The 25808-nt window shown below is 37.6% G+C and overlaps 3 protein-coding genes across 3 annotated transcripts in view; 1 reads left to right on the top strand and 2 right to left on the bottom strand.

Annotated features, from left to right (window-relative positions):
* Positions 1–3889, bottom strand: part of LOC140163873 (inosine-uridine preferring nucleoside hydrolase-like) — a 37938-nt gene extending 34049 nt beyond the window's left edge. The window contains exon 1 of the mRNA XM_072187187.1: positions 3733–3889. Coding sequence (XP_072043288.1) covers positions 3733–3889 — 157 coding nt within the window. The remainder of the gene's footprint in view (positions 1–3732) is intronic.
* Positions 3890–4054: 165 nt separating this feature from the next.
* On the bottom strand, positions 4055–5942 carry LOC140163872 (nucleoside hydrolase-like). The gene is made up of 3 exons (XM_072187186.1): positions 5748–5942; positions 4856–5016; positions 4055–4058 (listed from the first exon to the last, which is right to left on the bottom strand). Exons 1-3 carry the CDS (start codon positions 5940–5942, stop codon positions 4055–4057), a joined length of 360 nt encoding a protein of 119 aa, XP_072043287.1.
* Positions 5943–9128: 3186 nt separating this feature from the next.
* Positions 9129–25808, top strand: part of LOC140163871 (uncharacterized) — a 224768-nt gene continuing 208088 nt past the window's right edge. The window contains exons 1-9 of the mRNA XM_072187185.1: positions 9129–9261; positions 15332–15443; positions 17186–17297; positions 17916–17996; positions 19164–19289; positions 19830–19889; positions 20797–20903; positions 22037–22160; positions 23388–23493. Coding sequence (XP_072043286.1) covers positions 15342–15443; positions 17186–17297; positions 17916–17996; positions 19164–19289; positions 19830–19889; positions 20797–20903; positions 22037–22160; positions 23388–23493 — 818 coding nt within the window. The 5' untranslated portion in view covers positions 9129–9261; positions 15332–15341. The remainder of the gene's footprint in view (positions 9262–15331; positions 15444–17185; positions 17298–17915; positions 17997–19163; positions 19290–19829; positions 19890–20796; positions 20904–22036; positions 22161–23387; positions 23494–25808) is intronic.

Genomic DNA, 25808 nt, shown 5'->3' with positions numbered 1-25808 from the left:
GATTGGTTCTTGCTATTTAAGGGCAAGAAGGCTATTGAATAGTGAAGAGATCATATGAAGAGCTTGGGTAGGATGAGCATCCCACCAAAAACTGCTTTTGTTGAAAACCCCCTTATATCAGTGATTTTTTTGATGATTTTTTTATGTATTCTCAAAATGGATGTAAAGGGTTTTGCAACAAAGCTCTTTATTTAATACTGTTAATCATATTGATAAATGAGTCTCTAGTGCCTGTTTATAATCACTGCAGTCATCTGATTCATTCGCCGTCGTAGTGAATACGTCATATCTTGGTTACTGTTGGCAATTAACCCAATGACTTTATGTTGTGATCATTTTGATCATGGTTCCGAACACAGATAGAACAATTTGATCTGGCAAGATCGATATTTATGTCACACTAGGATGGCAAATTCCTCTCCTAACAAAATCCCAAAATTCCTTTTAAATTGATCTATTGTCGCTTAAAACCATAACGAAAACCCTTTTACTTGTAATAATTTCAATTAATCTTATCAAATATGAACCAATTTGATCTAAGCAGCTTGATGTCAAAAATAGCTTTCCTGAAATTATTTTATTTACATTGAAAGTATACCAGTCACCATAGTGCACCATTCAGTCCCACTTTATTGATGCTTGACTGCTGATGATGCACTATATATTTGAACAAGTCAACAGGACTGTGTCACTAGGATCCACAACATGCTCATATATCAGGGCACAGTTCTTTAACCCCAATACATTTGTATATTCATTGAATGACCTCTGAAAATTTGGGTACAAAAACTCATACTCTGCAACTTGAGGTCAAATTTTGCACTATGATTGTTTAATTGAGGTTATTGAACTATGCAATTGGAATGAGGCCATTGTGGTCCATAGTGTGTGCTGACTGCACCCATAGCATAGTTTTCAGGTTCAATTGATTTTAATAATTACAATAAAAGGTAGTAATTGAACTTATTTGAACTAGGTTTCAAGGTCATGGAAGCATGTCAGAACAAAAACAAGTTGCTGTACTAAGTGTACTAGAATATTTGCAGGCGGTGACATGTGACGTATGAGGCGGACGAAACTACAAGGCTGACAGCCCATTCAAATTAGACATGTCCAGTCAGCAGTTACAAATTGAAAAACAACATTCTAAAATTCTTACAGTGGGGTATTCTGTCGTACCTTAATGGTTTTAGAATAACAATTTTGCTTAAGGGATCTAAAATGAGCGTTTATTGTGTTTCGACAGTATTTTTTGTGGGACATGAGAGCACCTCAGACCTATCAAATTGCATTCTGAATACGAAGCATGTCTTTCTGATATCAAATAATTTTCATTTTTTGAAAATCACAATATAATACAAATTTTATGACAAATTATAAAAAATTGATATTTTTCAAATTTTTGATATATAACAGTCCTCGAAGTAAATTATATAAATCTAATGATATATTCTTAAAGTGTAGGTAGCAGGGAGGAAAGGCGGACGGGGAATTGAAGAGTTTGACCTTTGATATGGAAGAGATGGATTTGTGTCCCAAAAAGACCTAATTTTTTTTGGTGTTTTGGGAAAAAAATCCATATCTTCAACACTTTAAAGGTCAAAATTTTCAATTGATCGTCGGCTTTTCATCCCACCTACATACACTTTAAGTATAAATCATCAGATTTATAAAGTTTACTTCAAGTACTGTTAAATATCAAAATATCAATTTTAATGATTTGCCATAAAATGTGTATTAAATTGCTAATTTCAAAAATCAAAATTATTTGATATCAGAATGACATTCTTCGTATTCAGAATGCAATTCGATATGTCTGATGTGCTCTAATGTCCCAAAATAAATACTGTCCAAACGCTCATACCCCAGCCCTTAAATAGACAACATATAACATATTTAGAATTGTTTGTGAAGATTTCATGATTACGTGTTTATCCAATGGTGAAGTAATAAATGGTGATATCGCATACGATCCCCCTGAATATTTGTATTGAATGTTATACAGTGCCCTCTTTAGTTCCAATTTTGGATTAGGCCAAAAAAAAAAAAAAAAGTTCGTCTCAAAGCTTTATGCTGCTTTTGTAAAATCGCACGATTTGACAAAAAAGAAATGCGAATTTTTTTTTTTTATTTCAAAAAAAAAAAAATTTTATAGTTTTTTCCAGAAAAAATTCATAAATCAGACTTTTTCTCAAAATATCATGAAAAAGTCGGGAATAAAAAATTTAAAAAAAAAAAAAAAAATCGCATTTTGCATTTGTTTTAAATTTCTCGTGAGCTTTGAGACAAACCTTTTTTTTTTTTTTTTTTAGATAAGTATAAACTGACATTTCCTTACTGTCTATGTTAAGGGTATACGAGGTATTGTTGGTCGAAGCAGCCAAAAAAATTCATTATCTGAATTAATATATTATTGAAAAATAACACTTTGGTGTTTTGCAGAAGTTCATTCTACAAATTATATACTTTGAAAACTTTGAAAATTGTTGTTATAGAAAAATTATCAAATTCGTGTACATCGTGGAACATACTCTTTGCGTGGCTGTGCGTAGTAAAGCAGTTGTACGCAGATAGCCTCGCTAGAGTAGCGTTTTATGCGCGTGTAGTTAGTATGATTAGTCGCGGAGTAACAAGCGTAGTTGAATGTTCCACAATGTACACGAATTTAATATTTTTTCTATAATGAGTTATGTACGTTTTACAAAAGTGTTGTTGTTTCAGCTCTCTTTACAACATTACTCAAGAACCACAGGACCTACAAAAGTTATCTGTGATATTTGAATTCTTCTACACGCTCGCTATGAATTGAGCAATGCAATTTTTGCTAAAGCTCACTACCATTCGCAAGATGTTGTGAATTACATTTTTTTTGCTGCTTCGACCAACAATACATCGTATACCCTTAAAGCCATATAATGCACAATCTTGTAAAATGAAATTTAAAAAAACTTTTTTTGACATTTATTTGTGTTGGTTATACATATTCCAACCAAATGAAATCAGCCAAATTTGTTGTGTTTGTAGGACAACAAAGTAATTTTTGAATTAATGCCGTAATCATGACATTAAATCCAATATACTTTTTGCTTTTTTTAAAAACTGAAATGGTCAAGTGAGATTAATTCCGGCAAAATCACATGCGGACAGGTGTTTCTCTTCTCTTTTTCTCCAATTCTCTTCTCCTTTTTTGATACCCGGGGAACGTGTGCTCGTTTAAAAATGGCTGTATGTATACGCTACTGTATACGCTAACTCACCAATCAGCTCCAATAGCTCTGGGATGGGGAAACACCTGCAAGTCATACTTCAGCTTTGATGGACTCCAGGGGTCCATTTCACTCAACTTTACGAAGTTTCTCAAGCCTCAAAATCAATCATAACTTACAATGTATTGTAAGTTTCATTTCACTAATCTTCCTTACGAATGGTAGAGCCTACCCTTCGTAAGTAATAGTGATTTACTATGTACAGGGATAAAAGTTGGGTCCATTTCACTCAACTTTTAACCCTTTGTAACTCAATGCAGCATTCGTTAAGTTACGAATACCCAATACTAGACGTAATTTTACAAAGAGTCCCTGTAGTAAATCCCTATTACTTAATTATGAAGGGTACTGTTCGTAAGTAAGTTTAGTGAAATGTAACTTACGACTCGTCTTACTTACGAAGCTTCATAAAGTTTAGTGAAATGGACCCCAGATCTACAATATGCAAATTAGGAAGTCTACTCACCATATATATTACCACCCATTATAACTACACTCTCCAGCAGTTGAGGGAATTCATGATCAAGTCTCGCTGCCAGGGCTAGATTGGTAAGAGGACCAGTAGCTACTAGTGTAATGGACCCCAGATCTACAATATGCAAATTAGGAAGTCTACTCACCATATATATTACCACCCATTATAACTACACTCTCCAGCAGTTGAGGGAATTCATGATCAAGTCTCGCTGCCAGGGCTAGATTGGTAAGCGGACCAGTAGCTACTAGTGTGATCTGATGAGGGTGCTGTCTGGCTAGTCTCACTAAGGCCACGGCTGCCACTTCATCTTCTACCTAGAGAGAAGGAAGAAAAGGAAGAAAGAAATTTATTCCCTATGCTTGGGACTGGTGGGGGGGGGGGAAGACACACAACAAAGATCATCTCTGGTACAAAGATAATAACCACCAGCCCCCTGCTCTTGATCAACTACTGTTCATACAATCAAATCACACATCATGGAAGTTATTTAAAATTAAAATACACAGAGAAGATCTGTGTCCATTAGAAAGAGAATGCATGTTAGTGGAGAAATTGACCCCATGGTCCTGGGCAGCAACCCCTTTTTTCTTTCTCAAAATCATAAGGATCATAAACCACAGATCAATGTAAAGATGCATTACATCATGACTATTTTAGTTTTTAGTACTGGGAAGTTCAGTTTATGGGATCTACATGGGAAGTTCAGTTTCTGTGATTTCTTCTTCATAGATGCCCATATCACACATTTTACAAGAATCAAATGAAAGTCATAAGGAACACGAGCTGTATATGTGTTTGTATGAGTGTCTGTGTGTCTGTCTGAACGAGGCTATGCTTGTGTGCCTTTTTTTTAGTACAAAACTATCTTGTGTGTCGATTTTTTCTTGTGTGTCTAGGCTAAAGATCTTGCAGGGGGGTATAGAGGGGGTGTAGATGTCATTTTTGAAGGTATTGAAAAGGGTACACAAGCAACAACCAGTGACAACAACAAAGACACACAAGATGGAAAAAAAAGACACACAAGAGGTCCGTCAGGCGTCCGTCACGTGTCCGTCTGGTCAAAAAGACACACAAGAAAAGTCACACAAGTCTCACAGACACACAAGTATACCTGCGTGAGTAGGGGTGTCTGTGTCTTCCTACCTTGTATTCAATAGTGTTCTCGCAAGGAGAATCTCCCAGACCATCTTTTCCATGGAAGTTATGGTTAGTTACTGGGTGGTTGAGAATGGAATGACTGGCACCTTTGTAGATTGGAACCGGCTCCACAAACTGTAAACATAAAAGACAAATGACTGTACAATTTACATCACTAAATTATACCAAGAAAGTCATTTTGAGACAAAATTGTGCATTCTATTCAACAGCAATATGCTGAGACAGCCAGTATGAGACACTGCCAAGAAGATGTTGATTCCTCCTCCCCCCATGCTTGATCCACAGTCACCAACATTAAATAGTTATACACATGTTATAGCAAGAAAATGAATCACAGGATATGATACTACCATCAAGTGGTTTCCCCCCCCTCCCTCCTCCCTCTGGTACTTACCCCATCTTGCTTACACACCTCTAATGTTCTAGCCACATTACAACATACTTGATCCACACCAACATTGCCTTGTACACATGTTATGAGCAGGGACAAGCGATTTGACGCCGTATCATTAAAAGCGCTGAACTTTTTTTCAGTGCAAATCATGTATCCCTGCCCATAGGAAAAAAATAGCCAATTGCGCGGAGATTGCACGGAACTTGTCCCTGGTTATGAGTCCCAGGATTAGATACTGCCATCAAGATGTTGACCCACCCCCTTTCATCTCTTTGATACTTACCCCATCTTGCTTTCATGCCTCCAGTGTTCTAGCCACATTACAACATACTAGATCCACACCAACATTGCCTTATACACATGTTATAGCTACGAGATTAATCCCGGATGAGAAAATGCCATTAGGATGTTGAGCCCCCCCCCCCACCCCTTTCGTCCCCCTGGTACTCACCCCATCTTGCTTACATGCATCCAATGTCCTACCCACATTACAACATACTTGATCCACACCAACATTGCCTTGTACACATGTTATAGCTAAGAGATGAGTCCCAGGATGTGATACCGCCATCAGGATAGCATGGGCATCATCCACACCGGTATCACAATCCACAATCATCAATTTCTTGTCTGTTTTGTCCGCCATGTTGAAAATTCAAGTCTATGAATAAACATTAAGAAAGATGAAATGCATCAAAAATATACATACATGTTTTATATGTACATGTACATTGAATGATGTACATCTAATGCATACTGTCACAAAGCGCCCATCCATCAGGCGTAAATTCATTGAAGTATCCGTGATATATTCAAGTCACTCCTGCCGAGCCTCAAACCCGCAATGCTGTGAAAAGGCACGTACATTAGTGCATAGACCAAAACAGAAATTCCAGTCTGGTCTATAACACCAACACACTAGTGGCTGTGCAATAATTATGAGCTGCCCCCCGGTAAAATTTCCAAATGGCATGGCATGCCAAACAATGCTTCCCCTACAATCTCAGCCTGCTAAAAATTACTTCCCCCCTCAGCTTGCCCAAAATTCTTGCCCTCCCCTTGCACATGCCAAATTTTAACCTTTTAGTTTAAAAATATATTGCGTACATAATATAAGTTTCCGTACTGTTTTCCAAAGCCTTTTTAGTGCATAATATTTAAAAGGTGTCCCATGAAAGTGCACCAAAATTGCTTGCCCCCCTCTCAGCTTGCCAAAAATTGCCCCCCCCACCCCCTTTTGGCTGGTGAAAATATTCTTGCACCCCCAATTTTACCCTCCCCCAGCGCTCATAATTTTTGTACAGCCCCAAGTCACAAGTCCTTTCGTCCAAGTCACAAGTAAGTCTTCATTTAGAAAAAGTCATCATCATCATCATCATCCTAAGCCATTATCGACCCACTGCAGGGTGAAGGCCTCACCAAGGTGACACCACACTGATTTATTCCCCATCTTTCTTATCCAGGTTAACAAATTAAAAGAGTTTTTCTTCAGTCAAAACCAATTTGAAGAACACTTACTAGTTTTTCATGCTGACAAGTTTTGTCAGTGAACCACTGACTTTATCAAAGATTGGTGTTGTTGTGCTGATTCTACAGCTGAAGACTGGCGGGAAGTTATATGTCACTTCCGGAAGTGATGTTAGTCTTGCTAGCAGTCTTCAAAAGTGGATCATACATGTGACCTAGATTGTAGATCCCCTCGTCTCTGTTCATTACTCATCGCCCCCTCTTCTTGATCTGAATTGATTCTTTTTGCTTTTCTATCACTCTCTTTCTCTAAGATTTTAGCTCCCCTAATTGATAATAGGATTAGCCCTCAGCTATAAACGGTTCAGTTCACTGACGAAACTGTCAGCAAGAAAAACTGGTAAGTTTTCTTCAAATTGGTTTTGACAAAAGAAAAACTCCTTCATCTAACTTTCTGTCTTCCTGGGTGCTTAGTACCATTTCTAGGCATCCATTCTGTATTCATAACCTCATTAATAAACGCGATGCATGCGATCCAATTAAATTTAGTTATTTGTGAAAACGCGAACGCAAATCGAGGTCATTAAAATTAATATCTCACAATTGACCGCAAAATGCGTAATTGTTCCAATGTCGCACACAATTGCCCGGCGAGCTGGCTGCCGTATTTGGATTGCGCGCTACCATATTTGCACAGATTGTGATACACACTTTTGTTATTAGTCGTCATGTTTTAGCCTGATCGATTTTTGGAAAGGGAAGATGTAAAAATCATCTATTTTTATCAACTTTTGAGCAAAATTTTGTGTTATTTTGTAAGGTGAAGAGATTAAAGTGACGGTTATGAATGAGGTTAATAACTTTACATCGGTAATATGTCCAGCATTGTGAAAAATCTAAACATTTTGCTTTGGACCTCGCAATATATCTCGGTTCCAAAGGCAAAATGTTTAGATTTTTCACAATGCCCTCCAAATAACCGATGCGCAGTTATTAACCTCTAAACCAGTTTGGTCCATCGTCCATCTGATGTCATTTTGTCCAAGTCACAAGTAAGTCAAGTCATTTTGCAAAAGTTGCAAGTCAAGTCACAAGTCACAAGTCGCAAAAATAGTGACTGAAACTTGAGTCCAAGCCACATGATTTGAGTCTACAACTCTACATATATTGTATGGCATGTGGGACAGTTATTCACACATCAAAGGACCATATTGTAGCAAGACCGACGAAGGTGCAATAATTATGTGTACCCCCTGGGTGGTGAATTATAGGGGGCAAAGATTTTTGACAGGCCAAATGGGGATTTTTGGCAGGTCGAAGGGGATTTTGGCAGGCGAAAGAGGGGGTAGGGCGAACAATTTTGGCACAGATATTTTGGGCACCGTTTCTATATTAAGCCAGGGTGCGAATTCGTTTGAAAATTTTGTATAGCAATTTTCTGTTCATTCTTCATGAGGCCAAAGTTGGTAAATGATCAATTGCAAAAACTGGTATACAAGCTGAAATTTGTGTAGCAAAATGCTTGCCCCCCCCTCTCGGCCCGCCAAAAAACGCTGGCCCCCCCCCCCTCGGGCCGCCAAAAATTCTTTGCCCCCCCCCCCTTGAACATGCCAAATTTTTGGGATCCCAAATTCCAAACTTTAAATGATCTAGATGTATGTTGCGAGCGCAGCGAGCAGGAAAATGTGCATATTTTTAAATATGCACATTTCCTTAAAAGCGTTTCCGTACTGTTTTTCTAAGCCTAAGCCTTTTTAGAGCGTTTTATTAAAAAGGCGCCCTGTGGCGTGAATGCGTGCCAAAAATCGCTTGCCCCCCTCTCGGCTTGCCAATTTGCTTGCCCCCCCTTCGCTCGCCAAAATTTCTTGCCCCCCCCATTTTACCCTACCCCAGGGCTCATAAATGCACAGCCCCTTGACTAGAGAAATGAAGTACAAGTCATGTAGAGGGTCAGTGCAGTGGTTGGGAGAGAGTGAATTCCACTGTGCAGACATTGTCCTAAGAAGGGAGGAGTACTTGCTTTGTAACAGTCCTTCCAAGTTTTACTCTATCATGTCTATTGCATGGATTTTGTATTGTTTACTCACGTGTAGCAGCTGATCTGGTGGAACTGAACCAAATTTTGTTTTGTTTACAAAACTCAGCTAATGACCTTTGGTCAAAGACTTATTTGTATCTGATTGAGAACATCAAAATTAAATAGTTTAATTGTAACTATTTATAGCTTATTATCTAATTTCAAGCATTTGATAACTTAAATATACTAATTAAATATGTTTACCTTTCTTAAATTGGTTGTTTTTATTTTTTATTTTGTAGAAAACTTTGTTGATTTTTAAGCGTATACAGTGAAGTCCTTATGCACAATGGCGCTACTTTTGGAAATGTCGGAAGTAAACTTTGCAAAATGTCCAAATTAAGATAAAAACTATCAAAAAATCGTATCAAATTAATTTCTTGACTTGACAGGAACATCGCATCTTTGTGTGTGTACCAAAGTAAGTAAACACACATCATTTAGAGTCTTGAAATCGTCTCGGCAACTCGGAACTCCGGAAAGTTGTTGAATTCTGCAGCCATGCCATGCAGCAAGTGCATGAGTGTAAAGTAATATTCAGATTTCCTTTTACAAATTAAGCGTACTGCTAGCCATAGACATACCAGCTAGACCTATGACTGCCCATCCCTTACCACAGCGGGAGGTGAAGCCCCGTATCCAAGGTGATTTTGGTCGGGTGGTCGGACGCGGAGAAATAAGCGTTCATCATCTGGAGAGAAAGACGCGCTCATTTGCGTGATTGTTTCGCCATTATCGCTCGCGTCAAAAATGCGACATGTTCCGTAGACGCAAACATATCTGCTTGCTTGCATCCGGTTATGCGTCCTTGTCAAAGTCGTTGCTAAGCTAGGCATGTTCACAAAATTTTCAAGTAGGATATTTCACATCGAAATTATTTTGTTTAAAAAGGTGATTATTTAACTTAAAAAATGAGGGGTCAACCATGTCTGTACTCTGTAGGTCAAAAATTAGCGAAGTTATGGGCAAATGTCTGTTTTTAAAAAACTGAACTTTTCTGCGACCATCATTGACAATGCCTTACAACATGTACAATGACTTACACTGTACAAAAAAAAAGCATGTAATGCATCATTTTTCACCACGGCGATCCATTTTACACAAAGGCGATTTTATTTTATGAAATCAAACTTTCACTGCATGCTGACTTCTATATCAAGGTCAAGGATAAAGTACCGGCACTTTTTAGACTACATCACAAGTTTCTGGTGTCCAAATTTCAAATTTTTGTATTTCCTATGGGGATTACACAGTTAAGCCATTGACTGTGAGCTACTGTGGTCCAAACTTTTTGGATTGAATGTCGCCCTCTATAATAAGGAATGTGGACATGTCTAGCTAAGCAGTGTCGGCATCACTACGGCTACGCTAGGGACAGGCATAAAAATTTCAAATTAATTATATTAACATGAATTGTTGTTTATTGGAAGAGAGAACTTCTCAGAAACAATTTGACACCAAAACCATTCTTCTACTGTATTGCTAAGTGAAGTTATGACGAAATTACTGTCGGAACATTGGGCCATTTTCTAGGTAACCCAGGCAAACCTTAGTTAACACATTTGCTAGTCAGCCAAATTTGCCGACAATGTCAATGCATATTTACATAGAAATTTAAAACAAGTGCCCGAAGAAAGAAACCTACATAAATATGTTTTCTATACTTCACTTGACCCAAATATATGATTTTTTATGGTGATAAGTCACTCGCACATGGAATTTTAGAGGGATTTGGATAGCAGTTCCATTAAAAAAAGCTGCTATCATAATGAGACTAAGATCTAGAAACACCCCAAATGCCGCTTTTGGGGAATTTTGCTAGCTGAAACTTTTTGATGAAAGTCAATCTTTGACAAGATGTAACTTTGCTACGGAAAGTGCTATGAAAAAATGGTTTTCAGTTTTGGCTTTATTTACTCAAGGGCTTTAATTTGATATATAAAATGATGCAGTTTGATGGCAAATTTGAATTCACCTAGCATACCTACATTTTCTCTGATCAGACTTACCATAGGAGTGCATGGGGGGACTTGATAATTTTTGTGCCCCCCTGTCAATTTTTTGTTTTCACTGTAATTTAATCTAATTTTTGTTGAATATTATGTGTGTTATCATTTTCAACACATCTGTGAAATTTTGTATTGAAAATTCAAATTTTAAGGTGGTAAAAAAGTTATTTTTGTGCTAATTTTGGTCAAATTTTGCCATTTTGGGCCCATTTTAGGCAAAAACAATGATTTTCCCCAAGCGATAACAAAAAAGTGCTTTCTCCCAGCAAATAAGTAAAACTGGAATTGTTATGTGAAAAGGATGAAAGTTTTTGTCAAACCATGTTTCCCTTTTGTCAGAAGATGAATTTTGGGTCAAAATAGAATTTTTTTCCAAAAATGCCCCTTTTTGACCCCTTTTTTGACCAAAACGGTGATTTTCACCAAGGCATATCTCACAGAAAAAAATATTCAAAAGTGAAGTCAATGTTGCATTCTGCTTCCTAAAGCATTAAATCTGTTGTCAATGCAAACTAGAGCATCTGAAACAGATTAATTTTGGTTTTATTCATCATTTTCTCCAAAAATGGTGTTTTCAGTGGCACAAAATGGCACAGATTTACATCAAGTAAAATAAATAGCGCCCTCGCTCAGATGTGCCTGTCCCTAACTACGCGAACCAAAGTCATAGGTCTAGGTACTTGTTTGTCTGGGGGCTGCTAGCCGTCCAGTGCGTATTATTTTGCAGGTCCAATGCACGCGCTTGACGTCGCGCGCGTATACGCGATGGTTATCTTGTCAAAGGAAATCTGAATATTTACTTTACACCATGCATCGTATGTGTGTGAGTTTACGGCTTTACCAATAATGGACTACACCCTGCATCGTATGTGTGAGTTACGGCTTTTACCAATTGGACAAGGCCTTACTTAGATGGTTTATATACCGGCTCCATACATTCGATGTATGTAGCACTTATTGTAGGCATGAGCCATGAGTGCTGCATGCTGCAGAATTCAACAACAGAAATCACATACCGGGTATTTAATTAGTATATTTAAGTAATCAAATGCTTGAAATTAGTAAAATACTATAAAAATAGTATTTTACTACTACATCTTAATTCATATAACATTTATTTTGTGCGTAGAATCTCTGGGCATCCGGCACTGAATGCTGGACGGTTCATAGACCGAATAAATAATCTAGACTCGCTCGCCAGTCCTACGATACATCCGTAAGGACTGGCTCACGCCATTTTGTCTGTCTATGGAAAATACACACTTAAAGGTTTGTGCAGGTCAGATATTCGAGAAATTTCTTCAAAATTTCATCAAAGGTATATAAAATTAATACCCACCTACCTTATCCTTATTGTGCTTGCTAATTTAAGACTCGGTTGAAACAAAATTAAGGATCGAATGCATTTTAGTGTCCAAAAGGCAAAATTATCGCAAAGTTTCACCGACACAAAATTACAACTTTAAACATACTATTGGCAAAAGACATATTACCAAACAATAGAATAGAAACTTCGACATCAACTTATCAAAATATTGGAGAAATATACTCGCTAAACATTCAGAAAGTACGCAATCCAATTCCCATTGAAACGTGTGGGAAACTGAAAGTACATAATCCCCACTAGAATAATCAGTCCCAATATAAAATTGATTTGGGCAAAGTTTCTCGTAAAACATCAACTGGGCGAATCCATATGGATTTGCGTTGTGCATTGGCAGTTTACAGAAAGAAAAAAATATGTACCAAGTTTGACTCCCGGTTTGACTATTACTTCATTTTTTAAGCAACCGAACCCACAATATGGTGAAAATGTATAATTTAAGGTGGTACTACACCCAGTGTCCGAAATTAGGAAAATATGGAGGTTGTCCCGCGGACAACTAAAGCATGAATTATGCTTGTCCTCAAAACATTTTGGTTGTCCCCAAAATATTTATTTTTATTTCAACTTTCTTTATACAGGGTAGCTCCTTCAGTGTAAAAGCACTGCTATTCTTGGAGGCCCTGTGACATACATGAACAGGTGTAATTCACTTAAATACATTTATTACACAAGTATTACAAGAAAAATATGCAATACCATATTATAAAAAATTACAAGAATCATGAAAAATATGAAAATCAATGAACAGTGTGGATTGTGAGAGCTCTTGATTTAAATTCACTTAGGCTCAAGGAAATATAATTAGTGCGAGTGTCAACATCAACAGAACTATTCCACAGATTTGCTGCTCTCGCCTGAAACAATCTCTTACCAGAGTTATTGTTAAATTGAGGAACAACAAGTGAATTGGAGGAAGTACCTCTTGTGACATGATCATGAGTGGATTTGGTAAATGAAAATTTGGAACAAAGATAATCAGGAGCTCTGCCAGTAAGGCATTTAAATAACATAATAAGAATATGATTATTCCACCTTTTATCTAGTTTAAGCCACTTGAGAGAAGACATGACAATATATATGTCATGTTTTTGGATGCAAAGAATCCAAATAGTGGTTGTCCAGGGGATAAGTACACAGCTCAATATGGTTGTCCCCAGTGATTTTTGGACAAGAGGATAAGTGCTTATTTCGAACACTGACTACACCCCTTGATAAATTTTGTTACTAATTTTGCATTTTTATCAAAAAATAACTACGTAACAAAAGTTATGTATATTATAGGGGCAAGGAATCCAATTACTTCACTGAAGTTTCAGTGATTCAAGACAAGTGGTTCATTATATGTTAAGAAATGAGGTACATTCTAGCGGTACCTCTTTTCTTGCTCATAAAATAACGTACCGGCAGTTAGTAACTGGATTTCTTGCCCCTATAAATATACATAACTTTTGTTAGCAATGTATTATTATTTTTTGAGAAAAATGCAAATATAGTCACAAATTTATCAAGGGGTGTAGTACCACCTTAAATCATTAATAATTTTGGGTCCTTGGTTAAGGGATCTAAAATGAGCGTTTATTGCATTTCGACAGTATTTTTTTGTGGGACATGAGAGCACCTCAGACCTATCGAATTGCATTCTGAATACAAAGCATGTCTTTCTGATATCAAATAATTTTCATTTTTTGAAAATCACAATATAATACAAATTTTATGACAAATTATAAAAATTTGATATATTTCAAATTTTGATATATAACAGTCCTTGAAGTAAATTATATAAATCTAATGATATATTCTTAAAGAGTATGTAGCAGGGAGGAAAAAGTTTACGGTCAATTGAAAATTTTGACCTTTCATATTGAAGATATGGATTTTTTCCCCAAAAGACCTAATTTTTTTGGTTTTTGGGGAAAAAATCCACATCTTCAATACGAAAGGTCAACATGTTCAATTGATCGTCGGCTTTTCATCCCACCTACATATACTTTAAGTATAAATCATCAGATTTATAAAGTTTACTTCAAGTACTGTTAAATATCAAAAATATCAATTTTTAATGATTTGCCATAAAATGTGTATTAAATTGCGAATTTCAAAAAATCAAAATTATTTGATATCAGAATGACATTCTTCGTATTCAGAATGCAATTCGATATGTCTGCTGTGCTCTAATGTCCCACAATAAATGCTGTCCAAACGTTCATACACCAGCCCTTAAGTCTCCTGAAAAGTTTCATCATGGTTTCTAAGTGTCTTCCTTCTCAAACATATCCATCATATGGTCTTGTCATGAACTGCTGGTCGATCTTCTGTTTGCCAGAGTCGCCATCTTGGATGACTAAGTCAGACAGTATGAGGGCAGTATTGTTTTCAATCATTGTGCAGCGGGATGTAGATTTGCGTGAATCAAGGATTCTCGCAAAATTCTCTTGCGAGAATCCAAATGGATTCGCCAGCTCTGCCACAGATTTCTAGGCCTGTTATTCTGTTAGTCCAACATCTGGGCTACTTCTAGTCTTGGGCCCAAGCTTCATCTGGCTGACGGTTTGTTATATGTATGAAACTGCTGTGAAGGAGGCTAAATATCAATGTTTCAATTTTGGAAATACCAACACTCGACCATGGCCCATGCCATGGAATTTAATTCATAATTGTCAGTTTGACACTATATCTTGGAAAAAATTCAAAATTTATCGCAATTGTTTCATTGAGGGAAAAGCTGTAAACAGAATAGCCATTGAATTTGAAACATTTTGCCAATTAAGGGCCATTCTGGTCATGTTTTTCAGGCTTTTTGTCAAAAGTGGACTTTCATCCCAGTACAATCAAAGTGACAAAATGTCTACATTTCATTCACATTTACTTTGAAAACAGATGAGGGGCATTTATTAAGGGGGGTGCATTAATTAAGGAATATGTATATATCTTTTTTGTTTGTTGAGATTTGACATCAAGGCTCCAATAAGACCAAAAACACTTCTGTATTGACATTTAGATTTTGACCAAGTCATCACATTTTGCAACCATTATTTTGAACTCACTCATACTGTATTTTGAAGAAACTTACCTGTTTACACTTTGATTTTGCCCAGAAGAGACAAGATGAGTTCACACAGTATGCCTCCTCAACATTACACCATTGGAGGAGTCAAGGTGGCGTTTCCATGCAAGGCCTACCCTACACAGCTATCTATGATGTCTATGGTAAGTTTGGGATAGGTGGGTGGGGTATCGGTTTAAGAGGGTGGGTTTTGATATGCTGTCACAGCAGTACACCATTGGTGGAGTCATGGTAGCTTTCCAATGCAAGGCCTACCCTACACAGCTATCTATGATGTCTATGGTAAGTTTGGGATAGGTGGGTGGGGTATCGGTTTAAGAGGGTGGGTTTTGATATGCTGTCACAGCAGTACACCATTGGTGGAGTCATGGTAGCTTTCCAATGCAAGGCCTACCCTACACAGCTATCTATGATGTCTATGGTAAGTTTGGGATAGGTGGGTGGGGTATCGGTTTAAGAGGGTGGGTTTTGATATGCTGTCACAGCAGTACACCATTGGTGGAGTCAGGGTAGCTTGCCAATGCAAGGCCTACCCTACACAGCTATCTATGATGTCTATGGTAAGTTTAGGATAGGTGGGTGGGGTATCGGTTTAAGAGGGTGGGTTTTGATATGCTGTCACAGCAGTACACCATTGGTGGAGTCATGGTAGCTTTCCAATGCAAGGCCTACCCTACACAGCTATCTATGATGTCTATGGTAAGTTTGGGATAGGTGGGTGGGGTATCGGTTTAAGAGGGTGGGTTTTGATATGCTGTCACAGCAGTACACCATTGGTGGAGTCAGGGTAGCTTTCAATGCAAGGCCTACCCTACACAGCTATCTATGATGTCTATGGTAAGTTTGGGATAGGTGGGTGGGGTATCGGTTTAAGAGGGTGGGTTTTGATATGCTGTCACAGCAGTACACCATTGGTGGAGTCAGGGTAGCTTTCAATGCAAGGCCTACCCTACACAGCTATCTATGATGTCTATGGTAAGTTTGGGATAGGTGGGTGGGGTATCGGTTTAAGAGGGTGGGTTTTGATATGCTGTCACAGCAGTACACCATTGGTGGAGTCAGGGTAGCTTTCCAATGCAAGGCCTACCCTACATAAATATCTATGATGCCTCTGGTAAGTTTTGGATAGGTAGGTGGGGTGTGTGAGTGGGTATGGTGGGTGATGGATGCAAGAGGGGTAGGTTTATGAGATGTGCTGTCACAACAGTAGACTTGGGAGGAGTACGTATACCTAAAGTAGCTTTCCCATGCGAAGCCTACCTAACACAACGTGACAACGATCTATGATGTCAATGGTAAGTTTGGGATATGGTGTGGGCATGGGTGAGTCCATGGGTGTAGCGGTGGGATTATGAGAAATGAGGCAGCAAGGCACAAAGGAGCAGAACACATTCAAACATCCATGCTTGATGACCAAATACACTCCAGTTTCTTATATTTTGGTCTAGGGGGCAGGGGTTCTCAATCTAAGGCGGCCTGCGGTTGGCCCTTGAAAAGCTCTGAAATGACAAGTTTTAAACTAGCAATCCAAGGTGTATTTTGGCCCTCAAACACAAATCTTTGAAATTATTTTGGCCCTCCATGACCCGCATGCAAATATAATTGGAACCTCCGTCTAGGGCCAATTATCAACAGTTGGCAAGCCACAGATTGAAAAGTTGTTCATGCAGATATGACTTGTCATTTCTTCTTCTTTTTTTCTATAATTTAAAATTCTACACTAAGGTTCCCAAATTAGGACCTTAAATTTCATCAGTAAGATGGTCTAAGGATTTCACTAGAGCCCAAACATTTTATTGGAGTCAGGTGAATCCCATCTAATAAACCCATACACTTGCTCTTCATTTTACAAAGTTGCTAATATCTGCTATTTTCCCCGCTGTAGATCATCAAAGGAATAGACCGGGAACAAAACTGTCTTCTAGAAAGTCCTACAGGGAGTGGTAAAAGCTTGGCATTGCTTTGTTCCTCGTTGGCATGGCAACATAATGAGTATGGTAAGTGGTAACAAGGATTTCTTGAAGCTTATCAAAATTTCACTTTGTAGTTCTGAGCTTGCACTCACAAGTTTATAATGCTGTATTGTTTGTATTAAAGCTCTCAGGGCGTTGCATTATTCCAAACAGGGCGCTTATTAGAAGTGAATTTTCAGTGAAAAAAGGTTTCAAAATCGACAGCAAATGTCGGAAGAATCACTCACTTCTGGGCTTAAATTCATGATGGCGGCGCATACGGAACCACATGGAACATGATATTTTCGCGGTAAATACAACAAAATTACATCCGTAAGTGCATGATCAAACAAGAATCTGATCAAATTTGTGAAATTCTTCCATAATAAACAATTTTGCATTTTTGTCAATTTTTATTGAAAAATTGGAGGGAGCGTATTTGTAGCTCAATGTCTTGGGTGTGTGATTTTATAGCTGCAAGTCCCTTATTGTTTTGGTGGTTTGTACATGACATGTAGTCAGCGAAAATCTGTAAAGTGTGCAGAGGCAAACATTTGACTTTGACTTGGATCACTAATTAATGTGTTTTTGTTTAGTTATGTTTCGTTTTGGTTTTCAATGATTTGGTAATTTTTTGTATACCTACTTTAAAATATGTTACAGTTAAACGTGAACAAGAAATGCAGGAAGCAGACAAAGTTTGCCAAGATGAATGTGGTGCTATTGATGAGTGTGGAAATAAAAGTAAGTAAACTCTGATATATTTTGTGAAAAAAAAAGGAAATACAAACACTTTGATAAGTGCTTACTTTGACACAGTTTGTATTGGTGTCAGACACCCACCCTTTTTATTTTGCTCCCATTATACTGAAAATTGTCATATTCCACCCCTTTTTACAATATTCATCTTTTAAAATAAGAACAAGATTTAAAATACTGCAACGCTTCATAGATATAAGAAATAGTATTTTACAACAAATTGTATAAACTTCCAAGACTGACTGGTAAGCAGTGTCAAAATTGTGTATTGATCATAGAAAGTCAATATTTTTGATTTGATTTGTGAAATCTTTATTGAGGGATTTAAACTACTTCAGTGGCAAGCACAGCTTTCCAAGCAGGCCCTCATACAACAATATTTACAACATTTTTACAGAATATTTACAAAATAACATGATGTTTAAAATATATACAAGAACATAATAATGTGAAAGAAAGAAAATAATGCATCTCAAGTACATACATAGCCATACATATTTGTTTATAAATCTTCATATAAAAAGTATGTTCCTTTTGTGGTATGGTAATTGACCCTAACCTTTATATTTCTCTTTTATAATGCCACCCTTTTAATGAAAAAAGTGACCCATTTACCAATTTTTAGAATTTCAAAGTGGCACCCTTTGTAAAGCACACTTACTAGCTATGTACTTGTGAAATTATAATTGAAATAAGACCAAGACATCCATACTGCAGATTTTAGCCTAATATGAGTCTACAGAATGATGTTTGCTGAACTTTAAAGTAGGCAAGTTCAAACTCCCGTCACAGGCATAAGAATTTCCCTGGGAATTTACAGGTCTACTTAAACCTAAAACTCCTGCTTTTATCTTGTATTTGTGATAGATCAACATTGGGCTATTCCAGTTGAAGTCCATACACCCCCTATTGAAGACACAACCTTAATCTTCCACACAGGGAGTGCGAATTTCAAATGTGGCGACCTGAGTGGGCGACTCCACTTGAAATTTACACACCCCGCCCCCCCCACCCCCCAAACCCCCCCCACCCCCACCCCCCCACCCCGTCCGTGTGGGAAATTAAGGTCATGTCTTGCATAGAGGGCGTATGGATTTCAACAGGAATAGCCCATGTTATGTGAATGATATTGTGTTATTTTTTCCCAATCAGAACCAGATGTAGTGTGTGTGTGTAACTGTGCTGCAGAGGGTATGACAGCTGTGACAAGTCCACAAGCCAGTACTTCAACAAATGTACCCAGTGTGCCTATTAATAACTCAGGTCAACCTATGTCAGGTAGGACACCAACTTTTTACATCCATAAATCTTTGGCTATCTTTAATGAAGGTGACAAGCCAGTACTTCAACAAATGTACCCAGTGTGCCTATTAATAACTCAGGTCAACCTATGTCAGGTAGGACACCAACTTTTTACATCCATAAATCTTTGGCTATCTTTAATGAAGGTGACAAGCCAGTACTTCAACAAATGTACCCAGTGTGCCTATTAATAACTCAGGTCAACCTATGTCAGGTAGGACACCAACTTTTTACATCCATAAATCTTTGGCTATCTTTAATGAAGAAGACAAGCTAGTACTTCAACAAATATACCAGTGTGCCTATTAATAACTCAGGACAACCTATGTCAGGTAGGACACCAACTTTTTACAGCCATAAATCTTTGGCTATCTTTAATGAAGAAGACAAGCTAGTACTTCAACAAATATACCAGTGTGCCTATTAATAACTCAGGACAACCTATGTCAGGTAGGACACCCACTTTTTACAACCATAAATCTTTGGCTACAATGTATCTTTAATGAAGGTGACAAGCCAGTACTTCAACAAAGGTACCCAGTGTGCCTATTAATAACTCAGGACAACCTATGTCAGGTAGGACACCAACTTTTTTACAGCCATAGATCTTTCATGAAGGAGATGGTCCCGTTTTCAAATCCTTAAATTGTGGTGCCGGTGGTGAAGAAGGGGCAGAGTGCTACCCCAGAAAGTTTTCAGGGATAAAATGGGGATGGCAAAGATAAAGTGTCTTTAAAATGACTAAAAATGGGACAAAATTTGATAAATGGAGACGAAAATTTGGCTTTGCCCCCTCACACCAAAATCCTGGCTACACTACTGTGTTATACTATGCTAATCTTTCGAACCATGTAATTTTTATTTTGTAAAATCCATGTCCAAAAAAAAAAAAAAAAAAAAATTATCAATATTAATGTGCTTCAACATTAAAGGCTTGTTTCTCTGTATCGTAAATCCAATAGAGATGGTTGAGGTATTATTTTAATCCATATTTAGGGCTTTATATGAAAATGCTAAGAGCTCAACAAAATTTACGACGTTTGCCTTATTTTCTCGCTTTGGGTCACATTATTAGCCTCTTGAGCAACAGTCAACCAACGAAATAAAATGTGAACCAAATGATTGAATTTTAATCGGTAAAACTTTTTTGCAGTCAAGTTACAGTCAAGTTAGCTGAATCGATAAGGCATTCGACTAGGGTGTGATAGGTTGCGGGTTTGAACCCGGGTTGTGCTCTGGTACGCTCTCATGGAAAAATTGAGTTAGCTTCAAATTCCCCTCGAAGAGCTGATCCTGGCTGTGAGAGTCAATTATGGAATGTCTAAGGTGCACACTTCTAAGCAGCAAAGTCCCTGGGTGATCAGTCCATAGTGGTTAGCAACAACCTGTAAAGTGTGCTGAAGCTTGTGGATCAATATCTGGGCATTGTGCATGTGCATAGCGCACTATTAATTACTGCGCTTTTATTTTACTTCCATCATAGAAAAAGGAAAGTCTGAGTCTGACCATGGAAACAACACAGAAGCTAAGTCAGGAGTGGACGAGGAAGATGACTTTCAGCCTGCCAAGAAAAGATTTCGCACTCCCATTGTAAGTCACATTTTTATCAACAGGTCCAAATTAAATACAGTAGGCCGGGCCCCAATTCCATCACATTTTGTCATATTAAGTTTTTACTTGTTTGTTTCAAATGTGCATTTAGGTGTATTTTACATTTTTGTGCTATATAAGCATGATTTCATATTAAAGGGGCATTTTGTGATCCACGGTCTCATCCCCCACTTTTCTCAAAAAAAGCTGAGATTTTTATGCCACAGGAAACTTCTGGCTACGTAATGTTTATGTACATGTATGCAGATTAATTCCCTTTGCAAAAATATTGTCAAATTTTAATTATGTTCTGGTGTACCAGAATGAAATTACAACAGTTGTTTAGGCTAATGAAAGTCGATTCCCAGTTTCCCGTTACCCTACTCCACTCAAAACAATTTGCTGGCCAAATATTTCATTATTTTGAATAAAATGTTGATTTCTAACAAACTTTAACATACAAATAAATAATTGTGGTTTTAAATATATCATAAATCTATTTATGTTGATTTTCGGGGATTTTCTTTGCAGTAGGAGCATGGTATATGGTTAATAATGAATTATTAATGAATACCTACTCAATTGTCTGTCCCGCACTTTTTGATCTGCTCTGATCTCATCCCGTAAAAAATATTGTGAAACTTTTGATAAAAGTTGTAGAATCACCTTCATGTGGTTGTACACTACATCTGTATAAACTACAAACTGTGATTTATCACATGTATACATGGGTAGTTAATTGGTTTACACCTGTAACAGATGCAATAATGAAATGGTATAAAATAATGAATAATGAAATGGTCACCTACACAGTCATGAAAAATAATGTAACGGGAAACTGGGAATTGACTTTCATTAGCCTTATGGAGCAGTGTATAATACACATAATCATGCATATCCTGCAAAAGCAAAATCAGGAGTCAACTGAAATTTTGGGAATAAGCTGTTTTTGAGGATATCTAATGAAAAATGTCATAAAAGATGATCCAAGGATCACAAAATATTCCTTTAAATGATTCTTTTAAATGGAGTACCTTTGCTCACCATGATTAGAAAATTGTTCAAGTATACAGCAACTGTGTGTATAGTTAGATGTACAATATTTTAATCACTTTATTTTCTACTTTTTCTAGCCAATGCCAAGGAAGATCAAACATCGAGGGATCATGTATGAAGATGATGCAGAAGAGAGCTTAGATAACTCACCCAACCCTCACACACAGGCTCACTGGAAAATGCAACTCAAAAACGATAAAGGTAAAGTGTAAAAAGACATTTGCGCAAAAAAAGTTTAGAAACCCTGTCAGGGAGTAAAGAGAATGATATAGTCCTATAAAATAAAATTAGCAATAACATCTGGGGTTGCCACCAGTGGTCACACCTAGACCAAATCCTTCATTGTCAACCAAATGTGCTACACTCGAGAATATGCATGCGCGACATGAACCATGGCGAGACTTCTGATGTGCCTGTGTCTTTGTGTGCCATGTTGACAGGATCGCGTGCTGAATGTTCTAACTGGGGCACCCATGGTACTGTCATTTACAAAATTATTGAATAATGATTCTTCTGCTTCTTCACTCCCATTTTTTAAAATTGGTTTTATAAAAATCAAGCATGCAAACACAGTCCAGTTTTAATTGAGTAAATGCCAATTTGGCTAGATAAAAGCAGGGTATGTGCAATAATTGTCTGTCCAGGTGGAGGACAAATACATCCATATGGGTGTGCCATAAAAGCTTGTCATGGTGGAATTGCCAAATTATTCAGTCCTACCTTGACCTAAGGCGTCGGCACGGGTGGATCACTCTACCTTGCCATCTATGTCATGATGCTTTGCCAGGTTGTTCTCTGTTTTGCTAGCCTTCCAGATTCTACCAGGGATGTCAAGTTAATGGTTGAGGAGTCTGTCCTGATGCAATCCGTCCATCTCTTTGCAGGTCTTCCTTTTGGTCTCTGTGGAAGTATGCTTGCTTCCAGGAGGATTTTGGGGTATCTTGTCTCTGGCATTATTTGGATGTATCCAAAGAACCGTAGTCTTTTCTGAGTTACTCTGTTTAGGATGGTGTGGTTCATTCCTAGCGATTGGCGGATGGTTGAGTTTTTATTAAGTACCGGTATTCAATTAGACATGTTTTTTGTCCCTGACAAACAAAGTTTGGAAAGGGGACTGTAAAATGAACTCTGATATGCGTGGCTGTGTGTTTGGCTGTACATGTGCAGAAAATGTTAACCTTTAGCAAAAAATTGTTAACCCTTGGCTTTTGTTGATATCTCCTACATGATTTGATAGATTTCAATGTGACTTTGACACAATGAACCATCTGGTGTGAGGTCATGGTCATCTTGGGGTCACTTGAGGTCATTTTGCAATTTTTTTTTTTTTTACAAACCACAAAAGTCAAAGAACCATCCTCCTTCAGGGAGGGACACATTTTACACACCACATAATTTACTAACCTACTTGTTTTGTTTAATTTTAAGGAACATTAAATCCAACTAACTGCACCTGTCCATGTCATGGTGATAAAAGCAAGACTCTTTCTACTTCAACGAAGGATGAGAAGGGGAAAGACAAGGGGCCAAGAAGGTACTGTATTCAAAGTTAGCACTTGCCAGTTTGTTTTTTTTTTTTTTTTTTTTTTGCGAATGACCTTCAAAATCGCCAAAATCTAAATATTTTGAAATACAAAAAAAAAAAACCCCAAATTTCTTAAAATCTGGGTCAGTCAGGCCCATAGAACAGGTTTGGTTTGATTACATTGCCTTAGTGCTATTAAGTTGCCTGATTTTAACTTTTCTTGTATTCACAGTTCTAAACACCTACACATTAAATCCTTATACAGGCTTTTTAATTTGTTGTTCTGATATTAGCTGTGAATAGCGCAAAAATAAAACCTCATCAAAATTTCCCACTATACAATACAGCTATTACTTGGCTTCTTAGATTAATAAACACACGGATTGGACTATTTCATGCCTGTGCCCTCTAAGCGTACTCAAATTCAGCTGACGCCGGTACAGCGTTCAGACCTGGCAACATCGCTCATCTAACGCGCGAAGTTTCTTTTGTGTACGCTCACGCTATTTGCGCTATTTTTGAGTTTCCTCATGCGTTACCCGACTTAGAGTCGCTCCCCATAGGCAACATGCCATGATTCCGTGGTATGCTCGCCGTGATGTAAGTTGTAAATTTGAGTCGGTATTTGCACGGATCTGCCATCTTGCTACCAAAACGAGGTTCTCCCTGCAAACGCATTCGCAAAAAGTGCATTTTTGTTTCTAGCGCTTTTCTAGCAACGCTCTAGAAGGCTTTTGCAAAGCATACGTGGTAATTCAAGCATGCATTTGACAGGTGTACGGACACTCAGCATGCACTTTGCGGGTAGAACCTTGTTTTGAGATGACTGTGCAAAGGGCGAATAGTCATTAGTCATATTAATTATAAAATCTCATATGATCTGAAGACAATGATTCAGAAACAAAAAAGAGCTTTAACTAGTGAAATTTTGGCAGCAATACATATCGTTATGAATTTGGCAGAGTGACGAATCGATAATTTTGAGCAAATTGAGTTTTTGTATGCTTATGATTATGTTTCAGGTTATCTTTTATTTCCACCAAAAATTAAAGGCAGATCTTACTCACTGACGTAGTTATTGAAATTTTGATTTGGACGAATCGCGCCTAAGTGTGAAAAAATGAATTCTGCAAAGAGACGAATCTTATACTAAGCTCTATAACTCACGTTGATCTATAGTATTGTATAGCAGAAAACCCCGACTTTTCTATATTACATGTCCTATACTAATATATTTGATACCAACGTATAGCTGTAGGTATCTTCTATCCAGGGATACCAAAATAAGTACAAACATACCCCACATGATATTGCTGTGGCTTAATAATGTGAGTGCGCGCCCGTGAAATGGGAAAATCCCGGAAAATCATACGCAAAATATAGGCCAATATAGTTATTTTTGCTTTAAAATCCTCGAGTTTTTGCTAAATATTACAGGGATGACTATTTATAACTTATATAACAAGTTAAGTCTACATAGCCTTAGGACAACCAGTAATTTCTACACAAAAGCCCCAAATCGAGAATGCGTGCTATGGTTTACACGTAGTTGAATGCGTATTCGACCTCTCTCTGCGCAGTGGTAGAGACATTTTGGATTCAGCATAAAGCCGAATAGCTGTTAAAACGCGTTTTGAGGGATATATCGATCATTTCAGAACATGCAAGTATTGCCAATAATTCGTGTACATTCACTTCTATAATATAAATTTCAAATGAGTGCTCATGAATGTTCTAAATTTTTAGAAGGTCCAATGGAATGGTACCAAGATTTTCAAACGCCAATTACTCAGAACAGCAATTTTGCGTATTCGGCACTCTGCCGTGTTCATAACGATATGATATGTATTGCAATTTGATAGAAAATGTTATGCCTGGAAAGTGTAAAGCACAGGAACGTGTCAAATCACCATATCCACATTACCGTATTTCGTCAAATAAATGCCCCCGTGGGCGTTACATTTTCCCAGGGGGGGGGGGGGCGTTTATTAGAGGTCATTTTAGCTTGACAATTCCGTTAAAATCATTAGGTAAGCTTAAAAGTCACGCTAAAATGACGAACTATGAACTTTTGACACTGACTTTTGGTTCACTTCTGGTGTTCCGATGCAGATTTTCGCCATTTATTGCTGCTATTCACGACCATGTGAGCAACTTGGTAAGCTTACTACACAAGATAGCATGGAAATATCAGAATTTTTGAAACATCTTAGTTGAAAAAAGTGGTGGGGGGCATTTATTTGAGGGGGGGCAACTATTTGACGAAATACGGTGTATGATTGGGCTATTCCAGTTAAAAATCCATACATCCCTTATGGAAGACG

Source organism: Amphiura filiformis, chromosome 11 (genome assembly GCF_039555335.1).
Source record: "Amphiura filiformis chromosome 11, Afil_fr2py, whole genome shotgun sequence".
NCBI lineage: Eukaryota > Metazoa > Echinodermata > Ophiuroidea > Amphilepidida > Amphiuridae > Amphiura > Amphiura filiformis.
The sequence above is the reverse complement of the archived record's forward strand: the minus strand, read 5'-3'. Positions and strand labels throughout refer to the sequence as shown.

Coding starts and splice junctions, on each gene's coding strand:
- LOC140163872 (XM_072187186.1), bottom strand. CDS start 5,942: ATGGCGGACAAAACAGACAAGAAATTGATGATTGTGGATTGTGATACC. Junction 5,017..5,747: donor ATGCATGTAAGCAAGATGGG/GTGAGTACCAGG, acceptor TTATGTTTACAG/TTTGTGGAGCCGGTTCCAAT.